At 41.8% G+C, this 27,079-nt stretch overlaps 3 protein-coding genes across 4 annotated transcripts in view; 1 reads left to right on the top strand and 2 right to left on the bottom strand.

The window, feature by feature from the left end:
* Positions 1-16: 16 nt before the first annotated feature.
* irf2bp1 (interferon regulatory factor 2 binding protein 1) lies at positions 17-4,892 on the top strand. The gene is made up of 2 exons (XM_046039745.1): positions 17-2,042; positions 3,976-4,892. Exon 1 carries the CDS (start codon positions 248-250, stop codon positions 2,015-2,017), a length of 1,770 nt encoding a protein of 589 aa, XP_045895701.1. The 5' UTR covers positions 17-247; the 3' UTR covers positions 2,018-2,042; positions 3,976-4,892.
* Positions 4,678-10,638, bottom strand: micu2 (mitochondrial calcium uptake 2). 2 transcript variants are annotated; one of them, XM_046039755.1, is made up of 12 exons: positions 10,405-10,638; positions 9,955-10,084; positions 9,542-9,573; positions 9,360-9,435; positions 8,999-9,046; positions 8,608-8,690; positions 7,850-7,897; positions 7,662-7,759; positions 6,444-6,615; positions 6,252-6,360; positions 6,005-6,162; positions 4,678-5,481 (listed from the first exon to the last, which is right to left on the bottom strand). In XM_046039755.1, exons 1-12 carry the CDS (start codon positions 10,600-10,602, stop codon positions 5,380-5,382), a joined length of 1,254 nt encoding a protein of 417 aa, XP_045895711.1. In that variant the 5' UTR covers positions 10,603-10,638; the 3' UTR covers positions 4,678-5,379. The 2 variants fall into 2 exon arrangements, with proteins under 2 accessions (XP_045895711.1, XP_045895712.1); XM_046039756.1 differs by having other exon boundaries at positions 4,678-5,475.
* A 5,567-nt stretch (positions 10,639-16,205) lies between these two features.
* Positions 16,206-27,079, bottom strand: part of sptbn4a (spectrin, beta, non-erythrocytic 4a) — a 28,885-nt gene continuing 18,011 nt past the window's right edge. Inside the window, exons 8-19 of the mRNA XM_046040835.1 lie at positions 26,698-26,943; positions 26,424-26,558; positions 25,893-26,134; positions 23,579-23,717; positions 23,352-23,436; positions 22,862-23,073; positions 21,156-22,507; positions 20,942-21,002; positions 20,581-20,849; positions 19,016-19,186; positions 18,704-18,746; positions 16,206-16,520 (exon numbers count right to left, since the gene is read on the bottom strand). Coding sequence (XP_045896791.1) covers positions 16,221-16,520; positions 18,704-18,746; positions 19,016-19,186; positions 20,581-20,849; positions 20,942-21,002; positions 21,156-22,507; positions 22,862-23,073; positions 23,352-23,436; positions 23,579-23,717; positions 25,893-26,134; positions 26,424-26,558; positions 26,698-26,943 — 3,255 coding nt within the window. The 3' untranslated portion in view covers positions 16,206-16,220. The remainder of the gene's footprint in view (positions 16,521-18,703; positions 18,747-19,015; positions 19,187-20,580; positions 20,850-20,941; positions 21,003-21,155; positions 22,508-22,861; positions 23,074-23,351; positions 23,437-23,578; positions 23,718-25,892; positions 26,135-26,423; positions 26,559-26,697; positions 26,944-27,079) is intronic.

Raw genomic sequence — 27,079 nt, 5'->3', positions numbered from 1 at the left:
TTCCGGTGTCTTATGACATTTTACTTCCTTCCACACAAACCGACACGAACAAATCGAGAAAGAAGACGTCGCTAACTTTTAAATGTTGTCGTCAACAGCCGCGTTTTGAGGTTAGTTTGCGTTTGATTTCCATCCTAAAATGCGCGGCATGTGGCGCGTGGTGTCTGAGAATTAAAGAATTGTTGGAAAACGTAGACCGTAACGTGTAGGCCTCCGAAGAAAGTTTGGTCGAAGGCCTGTAAACAACATGTCCTCCGCCTCGCAGTCTTCCTCTAGACGGCAATGGTGCTACCTCTGCGATCTGCCCAAGATGCCCTGGGCCATGCTGTGGGAGTTCAGCGAGGCTGTGTGCCGGGGATGTGTCAACTACGACGGGGCAGACCGAATAGAGCTCCTCATTGAAACTGCCAGGCAACTGAAGAACACGCACGGAGTTTTAGACGGCAGGTCCCCCGGTCCACAGCAGGGCAAGCCCAGCCCGGCTGGGCCCATTGAAGCAGGGAGACAGCATGGAGAGCGTCTAGATAGGGGGAGGGGTGAGTATGGGGTGTCTTCTCGCCTCCCCAATGGCCTGCACAGAGCTGAAGATGTGGCTTTGTCAGAGGGCAGCAGACAGAGCCCAAACACTCGTCGGGCTATTGTTGGGGCAGTTCCTAGTCTTCATGGCACCATATCCCATGCCTTGATAGCTCAGGGGTTAGTAGCAAACCCTCATGGGCTTTTAGGCCAATTACCAGGCTCTAGAACTGGGGCCACACCTATTGCGGTCTCAGCTGGCCCCATCATGAGTGATGCTGGTAGAAGACAGGCTGTGGGAGCTAGCACCTCTGCTCTGGTGGGTATAGATCCTGCACTGTGGAGGAACAATGAAGTGTTGGCTGAATTGAATGAGGTGGCACGTAGCAGGGTCGAAGGCTGGCCAAACCGTCCCAAAGCAGTCCGGGATGTACTTGTAGCTCTCAGCAGCTGCGTCCCCTTTAATGTGCGCTTCAGGAAAGACCATAATCTGATGGGTCGTGTTCTGGCCTTTGATGCCAGCACAACTCCAGAGTTTGAGCTGAAGGTGTTTTTGGAGTACCCTGCCGGCTCTGGAATGTTCTTCTCAGGAGTCCCAGACCTGGTCAGGCAGATGTTCCGTGACTCAGCCAAAGACGCAGGTAAAGCAGTGAACTCTGGCTTGCGCTACGTGGAATACGAGAAGCGCCAAGGCACAGGAGACTGGCGTGGGCTGTCCGAGCTGTTGAATGATGGCGTGCGGATGTTTAAAGAGCCCCCAATTCCAGAGGTTCTGCCACAGCCAGATGCAGGGCTGCCTATGGCACCTGCTGGACGCCCTGTTCCAGCAAAGAGCACAGCTCGGCGCCGCAAGGCTTCTCCGGGCTCTGAGAATGGAGAGAGCGAAGGGAGGCCCGATCACCCAGCGAGAGAGCCCTGGCCTCGAGGTGCTTACTCAGGCATGGAACCTCTTCCAGGCATGGCTGTCCCCCAAGAGGGCCCGCCCCGTTTACACAGCCAGCCCTCACCCATCTCGGCGCTCATGGGAGTCGCAGACAGCCTGAGCTCCAGCCAGATGGCCAGAGACAGCCCCAGCATGTCCACAGCCCACTCCTCTTCAGCCGGGCGCCCCACCAGCAGCAGCCCCTCCACTGCCTCCACCTCAGTCTCCCAGGCAGCCATGGGGCAGGGTTTAAATGCGGTGGGGTCAAGCAGCAACACCGGAGCTGGGGAGTCTACAAGCAACGCTCAGGGCACTCTGCTCTGCTGCACCCTCTGCCGAGAGCGCTTGGAGGACACTCATTTTGTCCAGTGTCCCTCTGTCCCGCACCACAAGTTCTGCTTCCCCTGTACCCGAGGATTCATCCGCAGCCAAGGTCAAGGCGGGGAGGTGTATTGCCCCAGTGGAGAACGCTGTCCCCTGGCTGGATCCACTGTGCCATGGGCCTTCATGCAGGGAGAGATCTCCACCATCCTGGCCGGAGACGGAGACGTGACAGTGAAGAAGGAGAACGACCCTTGACGTCTCCATCCTGCTGTGGTGAATGGTAAGACGAGAGCCGTCCTGAGAGGCATGGTTAGGATCTCACCGCTCCGTTTAACATTACATTTAAAGAGTTTGAACTAATCAAAACAAAAAACATGATCGAAAGTCCCCAAATGAGAGGTAGTGAGAAAGGGAAATAAGCAGTGTTATCAAGTGATTAGTCTTTCAATTATCTTCAGCTGTGACTCTGCCTGGCTTGAAATTGCATATTAGTTGAAGTTAGTGTGGCCGATTTGTAAAGCAGGATGTCAGGTCAACTTTTAATCCTCATGGTTAAACTTGAATCAGCAAGAATAAGTGATGTTATCTTCATTTCAACAGCCAAACCATACAATATAATATACAAAGGTAAAGAGAGACTTGAAAAGCATTGGCAGGAGTGTTTGAGTGTATTACAGTATCAAAAGAATAGCTATATGCCACTCACTGAGTGTAAAGAGAGACAGAAAAAACTAAACAATAATACATCTAAATAACAACAATTACAACTCATTATCACAATGCTTAGTATTATCCAAAATATACTACTATAGGCTAAATGTGACGTTTGGTGGCAGCATAGGGCAAATTTACAAAGGGGGAATTAGCAGTGTAGATAACATTTAGTTTAATCTTATTATACTTTGCGTGCCGTAAAGAAATATTATCTCCTGCCAACTTAAGCTCGTCAGTTCTCACTGGAAATGTAACTTCCATGTGAGAAATACTTTCCCTGCTTCGTCTTCTTTTTACAGTGCATGTTAAAACACTACAGTGGAACACTGCCACACGCACACGTTTTCATTTACAGAGAACTGCAATTTCTTTTCTGCAGTGTGAAAATGTGCTTAAACACGTTACACTTTTATTCACTTTCTATAATTAAGAGTTCATTGTTGGTGCACCTGAGCGGCCCCTTCATTAAGCAGCAATAAAACAAAGGTGGAGTCTGTCATTGTGTAGAGCCTTCAACAGTTTGATGCTGATTTAGAGATCCGATTGAGGCAGGGGAAAAAAGTGAAGCAACAGGATAAAATAAAACACTGGTGTAATTGTCACCATCTTGCAGTTCACTTGCACTGTTTGTGTGTTAACAGCCTCACATCAGCTTTGATTTCTTTGGTAGTACAGTGTCACTGTGCTTTAAGTACTGTACTGGATGTTGTAGACACTTAAAAGTAGACCTAGGGTTTCACCAAATTAGATTTTAGACTTTTTAAGACCTTTTTTAACACGCAAAACCAATAAGACAATAAGGCCTTCAGTTAAAGTATATGAATTACATGACATATCACATTTTTGTACTTCCTGCTGTATATAACTGTTCATTTCTAGTAATATAATTAATTAATTAATGTGACCTGGACCGAGAGAAGTGGCAGGAAGTTATGGATGGAGTAACGTTTTTATTATTATTTGAAATGAACCCTTGTCAGTTATGATTTGATGCGCTTCCTAGCCACAGTGACAGTGTTTGCTGTGTCTGATGGTGCTGACTGAAACTCCAGCCTCCTGCAGCACAAGCCACTGTGCGGCAAGTCTCATTTGTAGTTTATAGATGCCCATCACCACCTACAGAAAAATGTATAACTAATGTTATGTCTGTGGCAGCCTTTGTAAAGGTAATTTCAGACTTTTAGTACCCTCTCAGGCCTTTTTGAGGGAACTTAATTCAATGCTTTTAAGGTGTTTCATGACCTACAGATACTCTGTACACCATTGTGTCTCCGCTGCTATGTGTACAATCAATTGTGACAGCTTGCACAGTTGGTTTTTTTTTTATAAAAGCATTGGACAAGAACCACATTATGTCTACAGGAAATGCTCCCCAGGCAACCAAAATTTGCCCTAAACGAAGTGTCACTGCTCAGTTAAAAAGAAAGCTGCCCGTTGTCACCCTACAGTTTGTTTAAAATTGTTCCAAAATCTTTACACATGTTCTTTTTTTCCCACAGTGGATCAAACACTTTGAAAGCACTTCCCGATTATATCAAGCAGTGGTCCGCATGGGCTGCAGTTCATCATGTGTGCCTCTGAAAACAGAAAAACTGAACCCCAGGAGGACAGCTATCACACACCGTTAACTAAAGACATAGCAAGACTCACTTTTGAGAAGAGGGACATGTCCGTCTGTCAGGGCTGGGCTCACCTGCGAAGGCCGGGCTGCTACATCGCATCTGGTCGAGTTCTGACCAAATCTCTCTCTCCCTCTCTTTAGTCCAGTGCAGCAGAGGCCTCATTTTCAAAGCCCAGGATAGAAAGCACATGCTTGTTTTTTTTTTTTTTTTTTTTTAAGTATGACAATCTGTTTTGTCTTTCATTTGTGTTTTTGTTATATACATGGCATACTGTCCAGTACAGATGGATGGCAGCGATATTGATAGATGGTTTGACACAATAATGCAATTCTTCGAAAAACAAATGAATGTTCAAAATGTGTCAAAACCGTTGGGTCCTTAAAGCCAAGGATAGAAAAAAAATTGTAACGCCAAGGATGGAAAAAAATGTAATCCCACATTATGTCTCTTAGGTAATCTCCTTATACATTGTATGTCAAAAATGTGAATTTACTTTCAATATGGCTATGTAATTTCTATTTTTGATACAATACAAATTTCTATGTATTTGTTTATAGTGATAAGAAGACCAAAGATGGCTTCATGCTCAATGTAATTTTATTGTATTGTAGCCGTGTATGCTGTATTCACTGATAACCTTGGCATCGGTCACTAATTTGTTCATCTATCACAGAAGTAAGCTTGTTTTGTCTATTTACTTTTTCAATTAGGCTACATGTATGGTAAGATAATTAGCACCCACATACTCATGTGAACTTAACAGGTCAATTCTACAATAAATTACAAAATAGTTATTAGTTATAGCTGGTTTATTTTTTTTGAAGCTCAAATGTGCAGCACATTGTTGAAACATTTTTATAAAATGTGATAAATATTTTTTACAAAAAAGGTGAAATACCCACACCGGCTATCGCATAAGCCCTTGAAAACATTTCAGTAGCACAGAGTTAGCATCTATCCCTTTAAGTAAAGTTACCTAGTTTTCCAAATTCACTGCTTGTGTTGAGTGCAGAATCAAAGTGATCATCCATAATGAATATAAAATGCATGACTGATTAAGCACAAAGGTCAGCACACTGCACCAAACAATTAAAAAAATATATATATTGTAAACACCGCAACCAGAGTTCTTTAGCTAATATCAGACAATATATATTGTTGATCTGTAAACATAATTTGTACACAAGATAGTGGTTAGTTCCTTTGTGGTTATGTTTCTATTCATGTTCGCACCACTTTTTGATTTGGTACCAAAGTGGAAGTGGAAGAAATCTTGTTGGTTCAGATGGGGCTCCTGACGTCCCCTAGGGCCTCCTTGGCTCCCTTCAGGGTCTCTCTCTTCACACATTTCCAGTAGCCAGAGAAGCCGTTCTGAGGCTGCACCTTAGACAGGACAGTGTTTATCACTTGTAACAGCACTGTTATTCATTGTGAAATTCAAAATGCAAACCCTGAGAGGAGCAATGTGTAAGGTAACTACTGCTCCAGGATTTTTAGCTTTGAAAAGAAAGTAACAAATGCTGACTGCTGATTTTGTAAGAATGAAAAATGCTCAGTCTGTACAACCGAAGGGATACAAATTAGGGCAAACTCTCCATATTAGAAGATTTTTCCCTTTAATGTCATCAGTAGTTGATTTGATTACTTAGGTGACTAATTGGAGAAATAGTTCAGCATTTTTTTGAAATATTCTCGTTGCAGCAGAGTTATATATCTTATTCTTACAGATTAGAAAAAAGAAAAAAAGGAGTGAGCTTCAAAGGCGCTGGGTGGCAGACTTTCTTTCATTTGGGCGGAGCCAGGCTAGCTTTCCAGTCGCTAAACTAAGCAGCTGTAGTTTCACAACACGTGAGGGAGTATTTGCTGCTATTAAAACACAATATAAAGTCAAGATGGATAGACTTACCCTCAGACCTCGCAGTACTCTGTCTTTCATCACACCAATGAATTCCTTATGGCTCAGGCAGTTGTCTCCATCCGTATCAAAGAGTTTAAATACAGTATCCAGCACGTTCTCAGACAAGTCATGGCCTGTGGCGATCCTCACGGCTCGCTTAAACTGGGCTGCAATGAGAAGGGGGAAAACTGTAGTTATCTACTGTATTAACGTTAAGAGAAAACTATCCGGATTCTAGTCAACAGAGAGTTGTTACCCATTCCGACAGGACGGTTGGCTCCAGTGACCAGTTTCATTGAAAAGGAAAAATCCTCCAGATTGTTGGTGAAGAGACAGAAGACTTTGAACTCATCAAATGTGATACTCTGCAAGACAAAATCTGTCAGTTCACTTTTTTGATACACTGACTGAATTTTCACAGCATTCTGGTGAAGGAAAGGCCTTTAACCTGGCCAGCAGGGATTTTCTTCCTCATGTTCTCCCAGTAGGCTTCGTTGTATTCTTCGTTGGTGTAGTGCAGCAGCCACTCTGCAAAGTCTTCTCTTCGCATTGTGTCCATACCTTTGGAGAACTGCAGGAACTCCATCTCCTGGACTTCAGCCTGCAGGTCCTCCATGAACCTGAATGACAGAAATTGTGTACTTGAAATCTCATGCTTAGAGAAGCAAGAGTCCTGCTGAGGTTTGTGGGAAGACATTAACAATACGATACCTCCTAGTCACTTTAACGTGAGAAAGAGAAATAAATCTGAAAATACATCCTCTATTCACAATGAAGTCCAACATCTTTAAGTCAAATAAATGGGAAAGTAAAGACGATGGATAATAAATGAATGATCAATAAGCACTTGAGAAAAAGCCAAACGTACAATGGAGGGATAAAAGAAAATGACAAATTTAGATGGTGCGTCTTCAGCTTTAACGGTGAAAAATGAAACCATTGATTTTTGAATTAGGGAGTAAATCATGCAGTTACTAATACAGATAAGTCAGTACATTGCAACATGTTGGGAGTAAAAAAAGGACAACGAAAGTGCATTTCTTCACTGTTGCCATACATTCAACATGTGTCACAGTGATGGTGAAGTAATAAACAACCATGATGCAATGCTGCTCACCAGGGACATGTTCAAAAACTAGCAAACATGTTGCATTGGTTCAGTGACTGTATGGTTAGTAATATTTATTGTAACTTGTGCTGATATGAGGTGTGTGATTTAGTCTTTTGCACTTTGTATGTCAGGACAGAAGTTTGTGTGTAAAGGCAAGAATGCCTTTGCATCGACAGATCTGCACACTGAAATTCTAGTGAAAATTGAGCCAAAGCAATAGAAAAATTTTGTAATACAAAGGTTAATTTAATGGTAGTGATGATGAGCTCTATATAATCTTTTTTAATTAAACAAACACTTTAATATTAAAGTTAATCACCAGATTCTTGTTTTCAAAAACTTAATATATTTTTTCTCTGACATGTGTACTTGCAACAGTGTCCTATACAATAGTGTACTATCAGGTGAGAACCCAATTTTTTAGAGAAAGTTAAAATGTGCCCCCAGAGCGGACCTTGATTAGTCTGACCTGCATGTTTTTCCCCTTAGCATCCAAAATGTATCGCTGTAATGTAATGATCACTGACAGTGAGACTACAGAGGACATTTCCTCACCTGCAGAACTCCTGATACTGCAACTTGTTTTCTCCTTTCTTCCCAAAGAAGTAGGCCTGCAGTGTTGTGTTTGCACTTTCCCCTTCTTCTGCTAGTTTCTGTATACATCGGGGGAAGGCATTATTGGTGATGTTGAAAAGGGACAAAATCATGCTACGCTGTCCTTTTAAGCTCATGTGAGCACCCACCTCTGCGCTGTCCATAGGAACTTTATTTTTCCCAATGATTTTCTTCAGCTTCAGAAGCAAAACATGAAAAATTGCAAAAGTGTTAACACTAGACTTTTTTGAATGCAACAATGTGAACATACATCGCTCTTCTCATAACTATTACAAAAAATGACCACAAACAGGCGGGTTGTATTGATTAAACCAGGTATATAACCTTCATCTAAGTCAGACACAACAAACACTGGAGCAGATGAGATACCATGCACGTCTACCCTTTGTTTGAATGCTTTAGGCTTGTGCACCGAGTCACAACATGAAAATATGACACAAGGTGCATAGCGTGCCAACATGCAGCCTAACAGCCCGGGCCTGTTCTAGACCAAGCCACAGAGGTCTTCTCCTGCCATCCCAGAGGACATGTCAGGTTGGAACAGACACAAAAATGTGACTTTAAATAAATGGACTAAACTGAGGGGCTGACTCAGGCTCAGAAGTGCAAAACACATGACAGAGGAAACAGACTAGAATATCTAGCAGGGCAGCTCTCCCTCACCTTCACATGGTGCCATGGTCCATACTTACAACTGTGGTAGCATCAGTGCTTGAGGCAGCGTTAGGTGGACATTTGAACAAACAGAATCACTATTCTCTCTGCACAACGTGTCCTCCCATGCTTACTGGGCTTACACGTGAACAATCTGTGTTATGTTCAATATTACTACAAAACTATACAAATCTAGCCAGTAAACAAAACCCTGATACAGCCGAGGTCTTACCTTCAGAAATTCCTTTTTGTCCACTTGCTCATTGCCGTCAACATCAAGCATTTTGAAAGCTATATGAAATCCTGTAAGAGGCTCTGCAACAGCAACACACAGTTATCTGAACTCGATCTGAATATTATAAAAAACCTAACATGAATCTGTACACTCGGTTAGTAGGACTACACTGTTTTCCAGGCTGTGTTGAGAAATAAAACACAACATAATTGTCAAGCTCAGCTCAAATGTGCAGGTGTGTAATGCTTGGAAAGGACCAACTGTGTAAATAAAAGCAAACACTTAAGTCACAAAATCACAGGCAAGTCCATTCAGCACAATATTACTGAGAGAGAAGGAAGACCTTGTAAGGCCTAGAGGCTCATGCAAGGTTTAGGAATCTACTTACTGGTCAGGATAGTCAGCAGGAACAGATACTCTGTGTAGGATATCAAACCTGCAACACACACAGAAATGTATGCTGAATTATATTTTGGAAATACCCAACAAACATATTGACTGACTTTGAAAACAAATGATGCAAACACACAGATGTGAACCTGTTAAGGTCACACAGATAAAAATTAAAAGTTAATGAGAACAAGATCCATCCCAGAGTTGGTCACTCAAAAAACAGACCCATTCTGATGTCTTGCTGCGTGAACTGCACTCAGTCACAACTGGATCTAGACATGCAGAGCTGGATACCGGACATTAGATCTGAAAATCCTGTGTGTTAACGCCACTCTGTTGACAGACTAAAGACTTACCATGGTCTCCTAAGCTTCTGAACAGTTCATTACCAGCCCGAGCTTTAGAGGCAGCGACCAACATTTTGTTAACTTCCTGCAAAGATACCAACAGGAAACAGATAAGAGCACAAAAGTGACGATGATCTACATGTGCAGGTGGATACTAACTTATGTTACAAAATGTGATGATGTGCACATACCTGTGTTGTTAAAATTCTCTTTTGCAGCTTCCCTACAAGAGAACAAAACAAAAAGATGAATTAATAGGACAGCAACAATTGTATAATAAGCACCTGCATGAAGGCGGCATTACATGCGAATTGTTTTCATGCACCTGAATGTCGGCAGGAAAATGATATGCAAAATAGCTGCATTAAATTTGAGATGTTTTTCCAACTACAGAGGCTTCATACACAAGCTCTACAGAACATATAAAGAGCTGATACTTCCTATGATCAGCCTATGGCATGAAGAGCAATCAACAACCAACAGCTTGTGACACAGACTGAAGGAGAATCTGTAGAATCGCCTGGGAGGACAGACTAGATAGACTAAGATGGTGTTCTGTCAGTAGATGGACACTATAAAGTAAGTGGACGTCAGTGCAGCTTACGGTCAACGTTGTCCAGCATCACAGAGAACAGGAAGTCTCTCGGGGTCATGTAGGGCTCGTCTTCGTAGATCGCTGATGCGAACTGGATGAAACGGAGCTTTCTGGGACACTGCGGGGCAGCTGCGGTGTCCTGAAACAGCACAGGTGAATTATGTATCACTGTAAACTAACTTACTGGACCACATGAAAACTCAGGGCGGGCCTGGTAAAGAACAAACAGCTGAGGAGCGTTCGTTGATACAAACTCTTGGCTGAGCATTTATTACGCCCGCACTCTAAATATTCATTTCGTTTGTCACCGTTACACGTATTAAGCAACATACATCTGTATGTTTAAATAGACTGGCATGTGAACAGTATAGTGGTCACATGACGTTAGGTCTCTCTGTTTGCCGTCAGTTTCGACGACAGAAACTTTCTTGTGTGTAACTTTAATGTTAGGCAACTCACTTTTTCTCCCTCAGCATGAACGGCGAAGGGCAGAGTCCTGTTGTTCGCATGATAGCGGTAATAACAGATAACCCCAGTTCCGACTAAAGACGCCAAAACACCGGGGCCGACAGCACGGCGCAGCGCTAAACTTCTCAGCGACACAGGGCTCCTTAAAACATTCCTCAAGGTAGCGGCGACTCTTCCCCAGCTCGCCATTTTCAGGAAGCAAGCTGGACAGCTCTCGCGCAAACCTCTACGGCTTCCGTAGTATGTCGGGAGCGTCACGCTCACAGGTACAATGTGAACTACAGGTCACGTGACGCTCCCAGTTCTAGCAAGACCTTACATGTCCATAAAATAACTAAAGGAATTCAAACGAATTATAAAGATACAGAATAATTGATACTAAATAAATGAGACAGCTTTAGGACAGAGCTTATAAAACGGTCCTCATTAATATAATTATTTTTGTAAGAACACCTTTGAGTACAACATACAACATATTTAAACATCCCCAACAGACGTGTTTATGACTCTGCTTTGAACATGTTTTTGTGTTTAATATTGTTTTCCCACAGAAAAGTCAAATTTACTCATCAAAAATGACACTTGCTCCTTTTCTCTCGCAACGCACTTGTGTAAGTTGCGATGTAGTTGTGATGTAACAAATCCTGCTGGTACATCAGGTGTTAAACTGAGATTTAAGATGAGCCCAGAGGAACTTCAGCAGATGAATGTAAAAAACAGCCTTTTAGCGTCAAACTCTGCACAAACACCACTCCGCACAGTGAAGCTCAAACACCACAGGAACAGCATGTAAACACATTTTGACAGGAGGGGGGACAGGGTAATTTCTATTTTTTCAAGTTAATATGTTGTACAAATAAGAAATTACATATGTTCAGAAAGGCTTGGACAGGCAGCTCCTCATAATTGCAACGCATGTCAAGCTTTCTCAGGCAGCATCCACCATCTTTTTCCTGTGAGTAATCCCACTGTCTCACATATCACAACAACATCTCCTACAGTACATAGTGTCCAAGGGCTGAGGGCTGCCAGTTGAAGGCTGATCTCTTTGAACTCTGCTCCTGCTGCAACAGACTGAATGTCACCCAGGACCTGCTGTCTCATCTGAGCATGGGCAAGACTGTGGACGATCCCACCACTTTAACCCTGAAGTACAGGGAGGAGAGCAGTAGAGGTCGAGGTCCAAACTTATCTGGCTTCTCTTAGTGAGCTCAATCAATCATTCTGAGTCAACAATGCCATTTATATTTAATGCCATGTAGCTGGAGGTGTTCCCCAGTCTATAACACTAACCTTAAACAAAAATAGTGGGTTTCATTTATTCGGATCCTGAACATTTCTCTGCAGCGTGACACAGAGATCATGTAATCTGCTTTGGAAAGAATTCACTGCTTTGACCATGTGTAATAATTACATTTGCATTGATTCTGAAATATTAATATTCAGACTCCTCTCACTCAAGGTAACAGTGGTGCTTTACCTCATGGTTGAGTTGACTTGTAACTGTAAACCTGACAGATGTGTACAGAATCTGGTGGAGGGCACTGTGAAAGGATTATTATGTTACTGGAGTCACAGAGCAAAGTGTCACTGTGGATTAGAACTGGGCCTACATTTAGGCTTCATGGCTCAGGGAACATATTTACCCACATTTTCACAGAGAGATGCACATTTTATCACATTTCTTGAACAAGTCATCATTGACCTTCAGGATTTAGGAGAGCTGCAGAGGTTTGCATGCCATTGTATTTGGTCTTTTCTAATTATTTCATGTAATGGCTGTAGTTGTAGCATCCAGTGGCAAGATATCGTTTTCTTGGTCAAAAACAGTAGGGCAGTGTTTGAGATATTTTGCAATTGTGATCAGTCAGACAATAAAATCACAACAATTCACCTGAAGCACCTCACGATTCCTCTCAGACTTTAGAATAACTGTCACTGTAAAAAATATAAAGTGTCTGTCTTTGGCTGTGCTACACACCTACAGAGGGGAAAAAAGACAATGGCAAAATCAAGGGATGAACAGATTTTATGAGACAATCCCATATTTCATATTTCCACAGACAGATATTGGCAGATGTTATTCAATTCAATAAACAAGTCATTATTAAATTGTACATTCTTAAAACACATCAAGTTTGTGCAGAATTTGTGCAGTACTGTACATACATGTATGTTTGTTTTTGTGTTTTATTATAGAATAGACCCTGCATCACCACTACTGTCTTACACTGTGAAAGGGCCTGTACTTAAATGCAAAACAAACGTTGCATGAACCTTTATTTTTACTCACATAAATGATTCACACGTCCACTCACATTTTATTTTAAAACTGCACGTACGTAGCTCGGATGAGATTCAGCATTTTCATTGGCTGCTATCAGAAAGCCATAAATACAGCATTTGCGTTGTACCAGTTACTGTATGTACAGAAGCAATGGTGGATGGATCAGAAGCATTTAGATAACCCCTTGACATGGACACAGTTTGGAAAATACAAGGCCTTCAGTTAAGTTCCACCAATGATTCCTTCCTGCACCAGTCAGTATGAAGTCTAGTCCAGCTCTAACTCCAGAGGGCGCTAAACACTTAAAGTGAAGGACACAAACAGTCTGATGTTTCGAAAAGATAAGTGTATCAGTTGAGTGTGCTTGCATATGCCACACCTACACACTTCACAATATGTTCTGCATGACCTCAAAATTTGTTCCATAAGGTTGGTAGCACCAAGCCATCAGCATAGAGCACATGGAGCTGATCATGTAGAGTAGCCTACACTGCTAACCAGTGCTGCTGCTACCACATGATGCCAATGTTGTATCTTTTCAGCTTGAGTCTTCCACTTTAAATTCATGGATAGAGAGAACTGTAGTAAAAGTAGATTGTTAGGGTCAAGAATATGCAATTGCGTAGAGAACCACTCAGCTTGAAGCTGAAATCAATGTGAGGAACAAACCGCTTCCATTAGGTGTGTCTGTGACCAGTATGTGTGTCCACATCAATTCCACGTCAAGTTTGCATCAGCAGGTTTGGAGGTTTATTTAATGTCATAGCAGCAAGTTGTAATGTAAAGTAACAAAGACATACACACGTTTAAGACCATCAATGAAGGAAACAAAGTTTGCACATTTTTTTTCTTCAGTCACAGTTTACTCTGCCTATTTGATTTCGACTGTTACTGTTATACCATAGCTGAAAAAAATCCATCGTGTGTTTCATAAAAGTGATGGGAAGCAAACACATTGTGATGGAGGATAAATATCTTCCATGAGCAATGAATTTAGAACAATTACAGCCACATGAAAATACTGTATCACCTATTGCAATGATAAAAAGGTGTATTGCAATGACAGTGTCAGGTTAAATTAAATGTTCATGTTGCAATAACCAATTGTTTTCTCTTTTCCAGCAAACTGCATGACATGGCACTTATGTAAAAACAGTGACTGTCAAATGAAAACAACATCCACATCATAGCATAGCTTATCCATTCTCATTCACCTCGAAGGCTGCAGTAATACAGACAGACACAGCACACTGTCACGACAATCCTCAGTCAGTGAATTCAAATACTGCTGCATCTGAGATATATTTCTGGTGTTTGTATGGAAAGCTTTTTTAGTTTTTTACACATTTGAGGTGAAATGTGATAGGATGGAAAATGGAAAAACATTTGAACAAAGTCTCTGCTGCTGTCTGTGTTTTACTGCACACTGCATGTTTATTTCCTCCTCTGTTTTTAATGTGAGTACAATGTGTCAAAATGGTTACACTTTACTTACATTAAGGAAACTTAAATTGTACTTATATATGTAAAAACAACTGACATACATGACAAACAATACATGGACTAATGGCTGTTCATGTCTGTGATCACAGCATACTGCATTTTAGTTTAGTCACCAATAATTAGAATATCCAGAGCAGCATGTACTGAACTGCCCGGGCTTGTTGATTTTTTTGTTTGTTTGTAATATATAAATTTAGCACACCTGTTACAGACACACTGAATACACACTCAGCTATTCTTACAAGTTCTTATTGGGGCTGCGGGGCAACTCCTGAATCTGATATGAATAAATATAGGCATATAAAAATACAACAAGCATACCCACAGTATGTCCTGCTGCTCTTCCCTGGTAAAAGGTGTTTCATACATCTAGATACTGGTGTACGTATATACACTATGATATTTAATAGTGACTCCTAATTTGCATATTTTAAATTTAAATGTAATAAACATTAATATATTTGAGGGATGATTGTTTTAATTTGTGGATTAATACAAATGTTTTAATTTTACCCATTTCACTTCAGAGTATTGTTTTATTAGAGGGTTTATTGGTATACATACAAAGATAGGTATATACAATTCATGACTTGAATCATGACAGTTACATTTAACTTGCCTTTGATGGAGATATTCCAATCAGTTTCAACTTCAGATGAGGGACACAGGGTACAGAGAGGTTTAACTCTCAGTGAACTGCTTCAGGGTTTTACAATTTTGGGCTCCACAAACGTGATTGAACATTTCATAGCTGAAATCAGTACATTCTGTGGAAAATAAATTGCAGTAATACAGTACAAACAGCCATTCGGCTTCTTAATTCATGTCACAGATCAAGGAGTAGTCATCCCCCCCCACCCACACCCCACCCCCCACCCCCCAAAACAACAACACCCCTTTCTTCTCATGCTTACTGTGATGGATAGAATACAACCCTACTTTGTCAAACTTACCTCTGAATTTTGAGAAGTGGACCACGATAGCAGATTCATTTCCCCCACTTAAGTTATTGCAATTCCAAAACTGCTTTCAAAAACATAAAAATAAAGGCAAGTTTAACAGGTGCACTAATAGACTATTTCATGCAATGTTCTGATTTTTGTCATGTATACAAAGGCATTGCGTCACACAGGCTGAGTGTCACTTTGAACATTACCACTTTGAAAACACCTTGGGATAATGGATTAGAATTTGATGGAAAGCTCTTTTCTTGACATGGATCATTGTATACAAATAATAATAATAATGATAATAATAATAATAATAATAATAATAACTGAAAAAAAACTGTAGAAATGTGTATTCATTGACACAATGAAGTCAGGTGGGCAACACCAGCATTCCATTATATTAAGATGAGTCAAAGCTAGCCATGTGATGGGATTAAATGTCATTATGATTAGTATACAGATGTGTCAAGTGTCTAAGGTGCACAACTGCCTGGAGTTTACATGGATGTGACAAATCATAGAGTTCACATTTGCAATTATTTCTTGTTTCCTTTTCCCTTTTTCTCTCTTTAACAAAGAGAGGAAATAAAAAAGTATATTGCTTCAAAAATGTTTTTTTTTCTTTTTTAATATTGTGAAACATTTCATTCACCTCTTCTCAGGTTTGTCTAGCTAGACAGAGCATTACATTATCAGTCAAAGATACATACAGAAAGATGCTGTGAGTCCAAGAGATTAAACGATCATCAATGGGACGTGACAGTGGCTAATCTGGGACCACTTGTTGGAGTCTGTCTGTCTGTCTGTCTGTCTGTCTGTCTGTGCCGACCTCCTGTCTACCAGTAGGTGGCACAATGCAAGCACTGATGTATTGGCTGGGTGAAGGAGGGGAGGGGCTGAGAGTTTAGTCTGTCACAGTAACAATAGTCAGTCCAAGGACCATGGCCTCAGTGTGTTCCAGCTCTGTGACTGAGGATCTTCAAACCTAGCTGCACATGCTCTCCATCCATCCCTCCCACCCACCACCTCCTACACCTTTTGTCAGTGAGTAATGCTAAAGGGGCTCCTCATTTGCTCTTTCCAGATGTGCTGGAGCCCCCTGCCCCGCCATCCAATTTGTCTGCAATTTCTGACGTGTCTAACTTCTCAGAGCCATCCCCTTTCTCTGACCTCTCCTTCTCAGACCTCTCCTCCCCTTCGGCGAGCTCGGACCTCTCTGACCTGGCATCTGCGTCGCCCTCCGACTTCTCCTTCCTCTCCGAACCGTCGGGGTCCATGGACGATGTCCCTGGCTTGTCCCACTTGGCCATGGCTTCATGCTCAGCTATACAGGTGGTGATATTTGAAGTCCAAGCTTTCAGGTCCTCCTACAGAGACCAGCAAAGACACACGGAATTAACACCATTTCATCATTTCAGATCAAAATTTGAGCCTGCAACAGAGAAGGTAATCCAATCCAAACTGTAGATCAACTTCTTTGATTTCAGGTGTCAGCTCAAAATGGTGGGTGGATAGAAGTGGGACATGTTTCCAGTACACACAAAATGACAATTGATTTGAAGCTGACCTTGTGTTGTATTGTAAAAGTTAATAATATGCTTTTTTCCCTATAAAATCTTAATCTGAGAAGTCACTAGTAATTTAATGTAATGTTGTAAAACATTTCACAAATCTAGTGGAGCAGAAGTATAAAGTAGCATAAAATAGAAATATTCAGTTACAGAAAATATCCTTGGTTTCTTTCCATCACTGGTTGTCACATGACTTTTTTTCTGGTAAATAAAGTGCAGGAAACATTTAAAGTTCAACTGAAACCACATTTAGTCATCCTTTGTAGACAAAAATAATATCAACATTCACTCCTTTTTTTAATTAATAATTTAGTGGGTTTAATAGTTTTTTTTAGTAAAAGGTAGAAAACAATTTAAATATATCTGATATTTAGGGAAAGATCAGAAATGCTTTTTTTCATCTTAGCTTGCTAGGGAGATGTGTGTGTCTGTTTCTGTGTTTGACTGACACCGTAGAGCGCGAGAGACCAAGTTAACAAACTTGCTGTAGCCAACATGTCACGGGCAGACCACACCAGCATTCGACTGGGCCCAAGTGACGTTTGCATGTATCTTTACATGGTGTTTAATGTGCTGCAGTGAACTAGCTATGTAGCCTGCAAACTGACATTAGCAATGCATCTTTTCCTGGTAAATGTTTGTTTGGTAGCTTGTTCAATAAGCTTAAGGGTGCAGGACAAGACATGTTCATGTTTTTAAGTTAGATAAGAAGGTGACTTTAGCCGGGAAGCTAAAGTGGTTTTCCAAAATCTGTGGCTCTTGTGTAGCAGCCTGCTGTCTAGCTCAGTGTGACCGTCTGCTCTGCCTATGATAGAATGCCGATGTCAGTGCTTTTTGCAAGATTTGACTGGCTGTGTTGAAATAAGGTCTCTATCTACTTAGACAGATAATGAAACGGTATTCTGTCAAATTAATGCAAAACAAGTGCCATCATGAAACCATCATTTCAGTTGGACTTTAAGAATTCTATGAGTGATTTCCCAGTTGCTTGGCACAACTTTAAAAAACTGGGACTAGGTCCTTCCAATTAAGTTAATTTTTTACAGTTTTTACAGTTTTTTACAAGTCTTTCATACAGTACAGGTTCAATATCTGGATTAAATTGAGATAATTCCACAAAGAAGAGAAGAAAAAAACAACCCCCTACAGTTGTCCTGATATCTGAAGATACTGACAGTATATATCTTGTGTTATTTTAATAATCCAATAGAGGAGAACAAAAAGAAAGGAAATTAAAAATAGACAAACTGGTGCAATGTCTGACATCTATTTGGACGTGGCGATGATCAAAAGGTGTGAAAACTGAACAAAATGTTCTAAATTCATTTTTCTCAGCATACAGGTTCTTGTCTGGTTATTATTCTGTGAAGGATAAGGCTTGCCATATGCTATATTTTTGTTATTGTCAGCAAATGATGTGTTAGCCTGTCTCTCAAAGCTTTCTGACTTCCCCAGCCTGCCTGTGGCTCCCATGCCCATTGATTCCTACTGTAATTTCCTAGAAAAGCTGGCCACTGTAGGTTTTAGCAAAACTTAGGAGGAAATTAAAAGTGCATTTGTTGGGGACTATTCTCCCAGACAATGGAGCTCTATGGCACAGAGGCATAAGATATTTCAGGCTTTGGATATACAGACTGCACAGACAGATCCTACACTACTTGTTAGTATGACAGGTTCATACTTGGCTTGGTCTTTTCATTGGATTGGTTGACAATAAGAAAAATACAGAAGATCACCAGACGTATCCTTTAACATTACGTCATGCAGATGCCTGCTGCAAACCTAAATTATAGGTATATATTATTATATTATAGGTATGTATTATACCCATAATGTGTAGAAATCTCTTATCTGCTCTCTTAGAGTCTATCATGGACCACTTTCAGTATGTGGCACAAAGAAAGTCTAAAATAAAGGAAAGTGGATTATGTCCTAATGTCTGCTCCTCTTAAACATGATTTAAATATAAATGTTCTTACCTCATCTTTTGCATGGAATGCAAAGTTGTTTCCATCATTTATTCTGTTGCAGAGAAAATCAACAGGGATTGTCAGTTTCTCATACACTGCAATGCCTTTTATAACCATATGTCCAATGAATGAAAATGACATTGCACTTATTTAATATTCTGTGTTATATTTCTTTCTTAAATCTGGAGAAATAGGCTAAATGCTATAACTTCTTATTTTAATTGGAAAAGAAATATTACAATTTGAAAATCACTCAGTAGAATCACAAATTAACTCACAATTTCTGCCGTTAAAATTTAAAAAACTATGAAGAGCTCTTACTGAAGAATGAAAACATTTTTCTTCTTCTTGTATCCCATCGAAGGATCAAATGAGCAGTTACTAAGGTCAACGGGAGGCTCTTCATTGTACGTCGTGTTGTGGTTCCTAGCATCCTTGTAGAAGGTCAGCTTTCCTTCTTTCAGCACACAATAAACGTTCACCCAGGACTTGCTGTAAAATCAAAATGGCACATTTAGCATATTTGCTTCTCTCAATACAGGTAAAGATGAACACGATACCTAACAATAACAAGGCAATTATGTCTTAAAAAAAGACCATATGATACCGTCATTACAAGGGTACAAAAACAAACTAAATATTTTACAATGTATTTGAAGCTAATTTGATTGAACTGATTTTATGCCAAGCCCCGCCCCCCTTAGTTACTGTTACTATGACTGTAATGTTGTCACACACACATATTCAGTTTACAATGACACTGGTGGCAGATTTATCATCAAAATTCTTCAAAACTTTAGAAACAATGGGGGACTTGATTTCAGACAGGTAGACAAAAGCTGTCTTCTCATCTCGAGCAGACCAACAATGATTTTGGCAGTTAAAATTGTCAACTGTTGTTGACAGAATAGCATAAACTCCATGAGTTGGTTAGAAACACTGTCTCTGTCGGATTTTTTAATGTTTCCAGCTGAATCGTTTAAAATAGTCATCTTAAATATGCAGTTGATTGCTACATACATGATATGCTAGAAGCTACATGTTATAGAAAAGCGGTCAGCATCCTCGCCGGCCGGTGATCCATGTAGAGGACATGGAAATAAAGAAACAGCATGGCTCTTAGTATTAGTGTAGAGCTAGTTAGTTCTAGTCTTACAGTTATGATATGGAAAAGTGCAATCAGACTGTTCCCTTGAAGACACATTGCGATTTTAGCTGCGCTCGCCGCTGCGCAGCACACTGCGAAAATACACTGCAGCTGCAACTTCTGTGTATTTTCAAACTGTTTGTTTTCACTTTAGACGAAAAGACTTTTATGACAACTAGCCGACGTGTTTGGCTATCTGGGGTTGCTGGAGTTAAACCTGCTGTTGCTAACGTAGATCTAGGGGAGTAGCTCCTAAACTCTGACTTCCAGGATCAACTTCCACACAGTGGGAAAATACAACACAGTGGATGTGCTAGTTGTGTCCAGGGATTTCTTTAATCTGATATAATCCCACAAATGACATTAGGTAGTTCATGATGCACTAGTTGGCCTTGGAAGTAAGGACTGGTTACTACTGTAGTTTGTAAGCTACTTAGTTGGACATGCTAACATTTGCATCTTATGTTAGAGCAGATAAACACATTGTTCAGTCCATTCCTCACACCTTCGCTCTTGTTGTTTTTTGTTTTGAAAAGGCTTTAAAAAAAAGACACCACTCTAAAAACAATCTGTGGAGAGTATCGCTCCTGTTAAAGCCCCATGCACTTCAACATGTGGAAATCCAAGCTTGGTAGCCTGTTGTGCTTTGTTAAGGACGCAACAATTGGAGAGTCACTGTTTGAGTGAGCGGTCATGTGTAAGCTGTGTCTGTTGAACAATTTATCAATAGTGGTTGTACCTGTTAGGGCTTCTCTGCTGAGCTTCAAGGTCAGAGGTGGTGGCCGTTTTGCGGTAGAGGAATCCTTCATTATGGGCAGTGTGTGAAGGTGGCTGAGGTGTCGTTGGGGCACCAGTAGCTGGAGCTGAGCGAGAACGTCGTGTCTCCTCGGGCTCTTTTGGACGGGGCCTCCTCCTCGGTTTGGGGCGGTCTCGGGCACGAGGACGTCCATCAAAACGAGTGACAGGTGCTGAGAGGCTGCTAGGAGGACGATAAGGCTCTCCTCGCGCCTAGAAATGCGTGGAAAAAAGATAATTTGACACCAAGACACAAAGAAAAATGACACGCAACACCATGAGATACTGTATGCAAGCTAACTCACCTGTGCTGCTTCTCTCTCCTGGACCTGTTCTACAATCTCTGCCATGGTAGATCTCTTGTCCCTGCAGTGACAACAGAAAGTCATCCAAACAGTGAACACAATCCTTATGTGACCTTAGGGTCACACTGGACAGTTCTGACTAGGCAAACTGTAAAACCAAAGTCTGTAAATATCATTTGAATTTCACTGTCACCAGGACGACTCATTCACATACCCCGAGCGTTTGTCAGAGCCCTCCTTAACAGAGCCCTCCAGGTCGCTTGAGTCCTGCCTCTGCAGCCTCTGCTTGCTGCTTCCCTCCTGTTCACTGGACGACTGTCTCTCCAGGCGCCTCCGGTAACGCTCCTGACGCACAATCAGCGGCAGCTCGTTCAGCCTGGCCTGGATCTCCTGTTCGCTGGAGGTCTGTCTACCCAGCTTGTACTCCCTCTCTCGCCTCAGATGATCCATCTGAGGATCAGAGCGGCTGCCACGGGGATCCCTCTGGAGACGGCCGTGGAGCAGCTCCAGCCCTGACTCTGGGCCCACCATGTCTGCCATTGGGATGTCCCCAAACTGTTCCCGCTGCACTCTGCTGGCTTCTAGGAGTGGGTTTACAGCCTTGTGAATGTGGTTGATCCTGGGCTGAATGAAGTCAGCTTTCAGGTGCTGCCATGCATACGCCATTTTAGGGTCCATGATACCACCACTCTGTGCCAGGTAACCAGAACTACCCAGACTTCCACTGCTGTAATGATTTTGTGCCAGAAAGCCTGAGCTACCCAATCCGCCACTGCTCTGATAATTCTGCGCTAGATATCCAGAACTCACAATATTAGGCTGCTGTGCCAAATACCCAGAACTCCCCATATTAGGCTGCTGTGCCAAATACCCAGAACTTCCCAAGTTAGGCTGTTGTGCCAAATAACCAGAACTCCCCAAGTTAGGCTGTTGTGCCAAATATCCTGAACTCCCCAAATTAAGCTGCTGTCCCAAGTATCCAGAACTGCCCATATTCTGTTGAGACAGAAAGCCAGGACTTCCCATACCTCCACTGCTTGGTTGCTGAGCTATGTTACCCGAACTTCCTAACCTGCCACTGCCTAGATTGTTCTGCATACCGCCCACACATCCAGTAGTCAGTCCAAAGTAACCAGAGCTCTCTGCACTGCCAGCAGTTTGATGGCTTATCCCAAGGTAAGTAGAAGTGTCTGCTCCAACACTGTGGGAGGTCAGCGCAGAGAAACCAGAGTCACTTCCAGCCCCGGCCACCTGGTGGTTCATCCCAAGGTATGAGGAGCTCACCAACTTCCCGCTGCACTGCTGCTCCAGTCCATGGTAGCCTGATCCATTTAAAACTGGGTTGTAGCTGGAGAGGGTTGAGGACAATCTCTGGGTTGCAGGGGTGGCACCCAAATCCAGACTGGTCTGTAAGGGTTTGGGTTCTATGTGTGCCTGTACCGTATGCCTCAAGAAAGATGAGGTAGCACTGGTTGAGGGAACACAGGGAGTCAGACAAGATAATGGGAACATCCTTCGGCTGGAGAGCGGGGTTGTCTTTTTCTCCTCCTCTTTTTTCTTCTCAGCCTAAAGAGAGAGTGAACTAAATAACTAATAGATAAGCCCAATTAAAACCAGAAAACAAAGGCAGGATGGTCCAATGAAATAGAAATACAAAACATTATTGGGAGTGATTTGCTCAAAACAGTCTGTTTGATTGGCTACGAAACAATGTAGCATGAAAGCTAGATGGGGTGCAGTGAGTGAATGTACACCACATGCAGTAAACATCATGAGACAGATTTAACAATGCAAACACATGGCATGCACCAATGCCTGCTAAGCAAACACAGCATCCCAAGGTCACTTTTTTTTTTTCGTAGCAGCATTAAATTGTGACTCCACCAAACTGATTAAACATTTATCTACAGTCATGCTTACTGCGGAAAGCTGGCGGAGAGAGCTGAAGCGTTCTTTCCAGGTTACCGCAGCCTTGCGGAAGGCCTCGTGGCGAAGGATGAGCTGCTCAACCTCGTCTGTTTGGGCCCGGGCCTCTCCTCCCTCTGGCTCCTTGGACGTGATCAGCGGCTCCTTGGCCTTCAGCCAGGCTTCCGCCTTTACTGTCTCTTGGGCAAACTGGAACTTTTCCTGCTCTGGAGGTGACAGCAGACCAACAGCACAGTTACTATCACACCACTTTTGATGCACACTCCAGTGGAAATCTGTAGTTTTATGATTGTGTGTATATTATGGTTCAGAGTGAGAGTGTAACGTTAGTTCAAACATGACGAACAATAAGATTCATGCATGATTCATAATAGCAGGGCAATACGGAAAAAACGTTCATAGTTTATAGACTCCATTTGACATTTAACAGTGTTGTGTTAAGAGCTGTTCTGGCTCTGGTGTAGTCGTATTGTGAGTTACTCACTGCGCTGTAACTTTTCCTGGTATTTGTCCCATTTTTCAACAAGATCCTTCTGCTTAGCCAGAAGACTGTCCAACTTCTCTTTAATCTGTAGTGATAGACACAATGCAGTTATGAGCACAACAACATATTGTTACATCGTAATCAAGTAATTGTATGGTTTTTATGTATTCTTTAGTGGCGTTTCTGATAGTCATTCTAATGTGCTGGACTCTGTTTGTAAGCCTGACCTCCTCAGATGCAGGGTTGCCTGCAGCTATCAGGATCTTGCCAAGATCTGCACACTGCTGTATAGCCTTGCTGCGGCCGTCTATTTTGGCTTTCAGCTCCTGATGTTGTTTCATCATCACCTCCAGAGCCGTCAAATCTCTGAGGAGGAGCAGATTATTCAGATTATTAGAAAATCCTTCTACCTGCAGAGTGTAAAATGTTAGCTGTATGCTTCACAAGCATACCAGTTTATTAGTGGATTATCAGAATTTTAAGTTGATGGATGAAATGGGGCTAACCCAGCAACGGGAAATAAGAGAATGTTGTGCCAACATTTTTACAGAGACCTGGCTTCATCACAGCATCCCAGACCAAGCTATTGCGCTTCAATGGCCAAGTTCCGTGCCGACAGAACACAAGAAGAGATGAGGCAGACTCTGCATTTACATCAATGATGCTTGGTGCAAACATAGTCAAAGTTGATGGTTGATGGTTTTTCCCAGATGTCAAGTTTTTTTATGTTAATATGCTGGCCATATTACCAACACAATGTTGTTGTTGCTTTTTACATTCCCACAGATGCAAGTTCAAAAATACACTACAGAATTATAACTTTCTGGGTGTGTACATGTATAGATGTAAATAACTGTATATACTGTTTAACTTTTTTTATTTATTGTATTCTAAATATATATTCTATGTGTGTAGAATGAAGGAGCTACAACCTACATTTCATTGTGCAACCCTGTATAGTAAAATGACAAATAAATGACCTTGATTTCTGGATTCAGATTAGTTGCGTGGCTCTAGGGATGGCAATGTCACTCGGTCAGCCCGGACCACCACTATAGTCCAAACGTTTGTTTTTTTTGGATTGCTTTGAAATTTGGTACAGATATCCATGGTGTCCAGAGGATGAATAATAATGACTTTGGGGATCCCCTGGCTTTTTCTCTAGTGCCAGCAGTTGAACCAGCTTACACCATCCTCACACAAATAGACTATGCAATACCTCCATGCACACAGCGTGATAAACCCTTCTGAAAGGTTACCAGAGACGTTCATGCTGACAGCACCCTCTGGCCAATTATTATATTCACTTCACCACAACTGCTAATGATCAAACACACATCTCTGTACAATGAGCATCACAGCCTCACACAGCCGCTGGCGTCACTATGCATGACTACCCTTACTCCTTTTTTAAAAGATAATTCTTGGGGCATTTCACCGTTATCTCTGATCCATTAGAGATATGGACAGGAAATGTGTGGAGAGAGAGAGATGGGGAGGACATGCAAAAAAGGCTAGATTTGAACTGGAGACTTTAGTCACATGGTATGCATCTTAGATCTTAGGAATTTTGATATTCAATCAAATACTTAAGTCATTTATTAAGCAAAAATGTCAAACATTCACTGGTTCCAGGATTACAAATGTTAACATCTGTCAAGTCAAGTAAATTAGAACAGGTTTAACAATCTGCACAGCATACAACACCCTCTATGCTTAGATGTTTAGACCCTTGGTATGTGCTGCTTTTCTCTCTTCTCTTTTTTTCCATTGTAAATCAAACATCTTTGGGTTTTGCAATGTTGATTGGACATAAGAAGCAATTTCAAGACTAAACAATTGACTGACCATAAAATAAGTTAAAATGATTACTTAAGTTTTTGATGACTCTGTCGAATATTGTCTCATTTAATCGTTTAGTCTATAAAATGGTGACAAAAGATTTTGTGGCGTGGCGTGGAAAATCTCCACAACTGAGGAACTGGAACCAGAGAATTTTGCTTGAAAAATGACTGAATTATCAACATGATTGCCTTTTCTGTTGATCAACTAATCAATTACTCAACTAAACATTTTAACTCTAAATGTAACCTCTAGTTGCAGCCCTATACAGGACATGTGCATATGTTTTGCCATCTTGATTTGTCCATGCATATGTTGATATATTGACAGCTGCTAAAAGATATCAAGAATTGTGTTAAAGTGCTACGAGGTTATTGCATAGTGGTAGTGTTTGGGTGAAATGACAAATAATGGTCGTGATTACAGTGTAAAATATATAAACTTCAATTACACCATAAAAAAATTTAATAACAGATGTCATGTGAAATTAGGTCAAGGTGGCACAGCAGACTAATCTGACACTACACTGTAATGAAACTCTGTCTACAGGGACTGCATGAGACCACAGAGACTTTCAGTTAAACTGAACACTGAACCACAAAATGCAGCTACTAAACCTGGACCATATGCTGCATACAACAGGTTTTATGCACATCTCAACACCAAATAATAAAGACAAGGATATGGCAGATCTCTTACCGGGGCTCATCCCATCCAATCTGGCCCATGATGCCTTCCATCCACATCAGGTTTTCACGCACAACTGAGAAGAACTGAACCTTGTCGGTTACTGAAGTGACCTGGACGCGACTGGCCTCACAAGAGCTCAGCAGCTCCTTCCACGCCTCCATCACTTCCTGCTCTTTGACCATAATGGCCTCAGCCTTCTCACCAGCATAGATGGTCCTCAACTGGGCAGCGTTCTCCTGCAGCTGCCTCACCTGTGCCCAGACAGGAAAAAGGGTGTGAGTAGCCTCATCAAAGTAGAATGAAGCCGGTGTGGAAGAATGGCTGTGTTTGTAGAAAATAAATTGAACTGAACTGATTTTAATTAGGGCTTCTGTCTGTTGGTTAAACAAAACGAGCTATAACAAGCTACAACAGCTAACAAATAAACAAATAAACGATACAGTCAAAATAAGTTTGGTGAAATTTATAGGCACTCATCATTGTGCTGATGAGCAGCAAAAACACTGACTGATGGGTTCAGAAAGAAATCATATCACTCACCTGTGCTACTAGGAGTTGAAGGGCATGCTCAAAGGAGTGCATGAGTCTCTGCAGGGTGGCTGGATTGGTGATGTTGGCTTGGCATGCCCTCACCTCTGGCAGCTGCTTCATCTTCCCTGCAATCTGAGCCAAGACCTACAACGCGGGACAGCGGCGTTATCACGAGTGCTTTATAAATAGAAGCCGCATGTCACGGCCAGACTGTTTACCTTTGAAACGACAATGAAGAACACGGTACACCTGAATCACAGGCTGATGTTTGTTTTGACTCTACCTCTTTGCAGTCAGTGAAGAACTTGTGCAACTGGTGCGATGCTGCCAGCATCTGTCGGCGGGTCTCCATCAGCTCTAGGAGGTCGGCCCACGACTCGTTCAGTCCGTCCTTCCACTCAGCGATGGTGGCTGCGTCCGAGTGGCCACAGTCAATCATCTCGTTCACCATTTTGTTCACCTGCTCCATGCGCTGCTGGCCAATGCTGTTGGTTTCTGAGGCAAACTTGGTGAATCTCTCCTGAAGCACCTGGAACACACAAACCACACAACACTACAGGGACTGGACACAATAACATGAACTAATTTATTCTGATACAAGCAACGGATGCAATAAACACTGCCTTTGTCAGGCTCATAATATTAGCTATTTTTTTGGGATAGTG

The sequence above is a fragment of the Micropterus dolomieu genome, linkage group LG23, assembly GCF_021292245.1.
Source record: "Micropterus dolomieu isolate WLL.071019.BEF.003 ecotype Adirondacks linkage group LG23, ASM2129224v1, whole genome shotgun sequence".
In the NCBI taxonomy this organism is placed as follows: Eukaryota; Metazoa; Chordata; class Actinopteri; order Centrarchiformes; family Centrarchidae; genus Micropterus; species Micropterus dolomieu.
Note: the sequence above shows the minus strand (reverse complement) of the source record. Positions and strands in the feature narration are given on the sequence as shown.

What these genes read in the sequence shown, in the direction of transcription:
- irf2bp1 (XM_046039745.1), top strand. Translation starts at nt 248, where the DNA reads ATGTCCTCCGCCTCGCAGTCTTCCTCTAGACGGCAATGGTGCTACCTC.
- micu2 (XM_046039755.1), bottom strand. Translation starts at nt 10,602, where the DNA reads ATGGCGAGCTGGGGAAGAGTCGCCGCTACCTTGAGGAATGTTTTAAGG. An exon ending in CAGTATCAGGAGTTCTGCAG is followed by an intron (nt 6,616 to 7,661) that starts GTGAGGAAATGT and finishes TCTGTCATTCAG; the next exon opens with GTTCATGGAGGACCTGCAGG. An exon ending in AGAAAATCCCTGCTGGCCAG is followed by an intron (nt 6,361 to 6,443) that starts GTTAAAGGCCTT and finishes TTTGTCTTGCAG; the next exon opens with AGTATCACATTTGATGAGTT.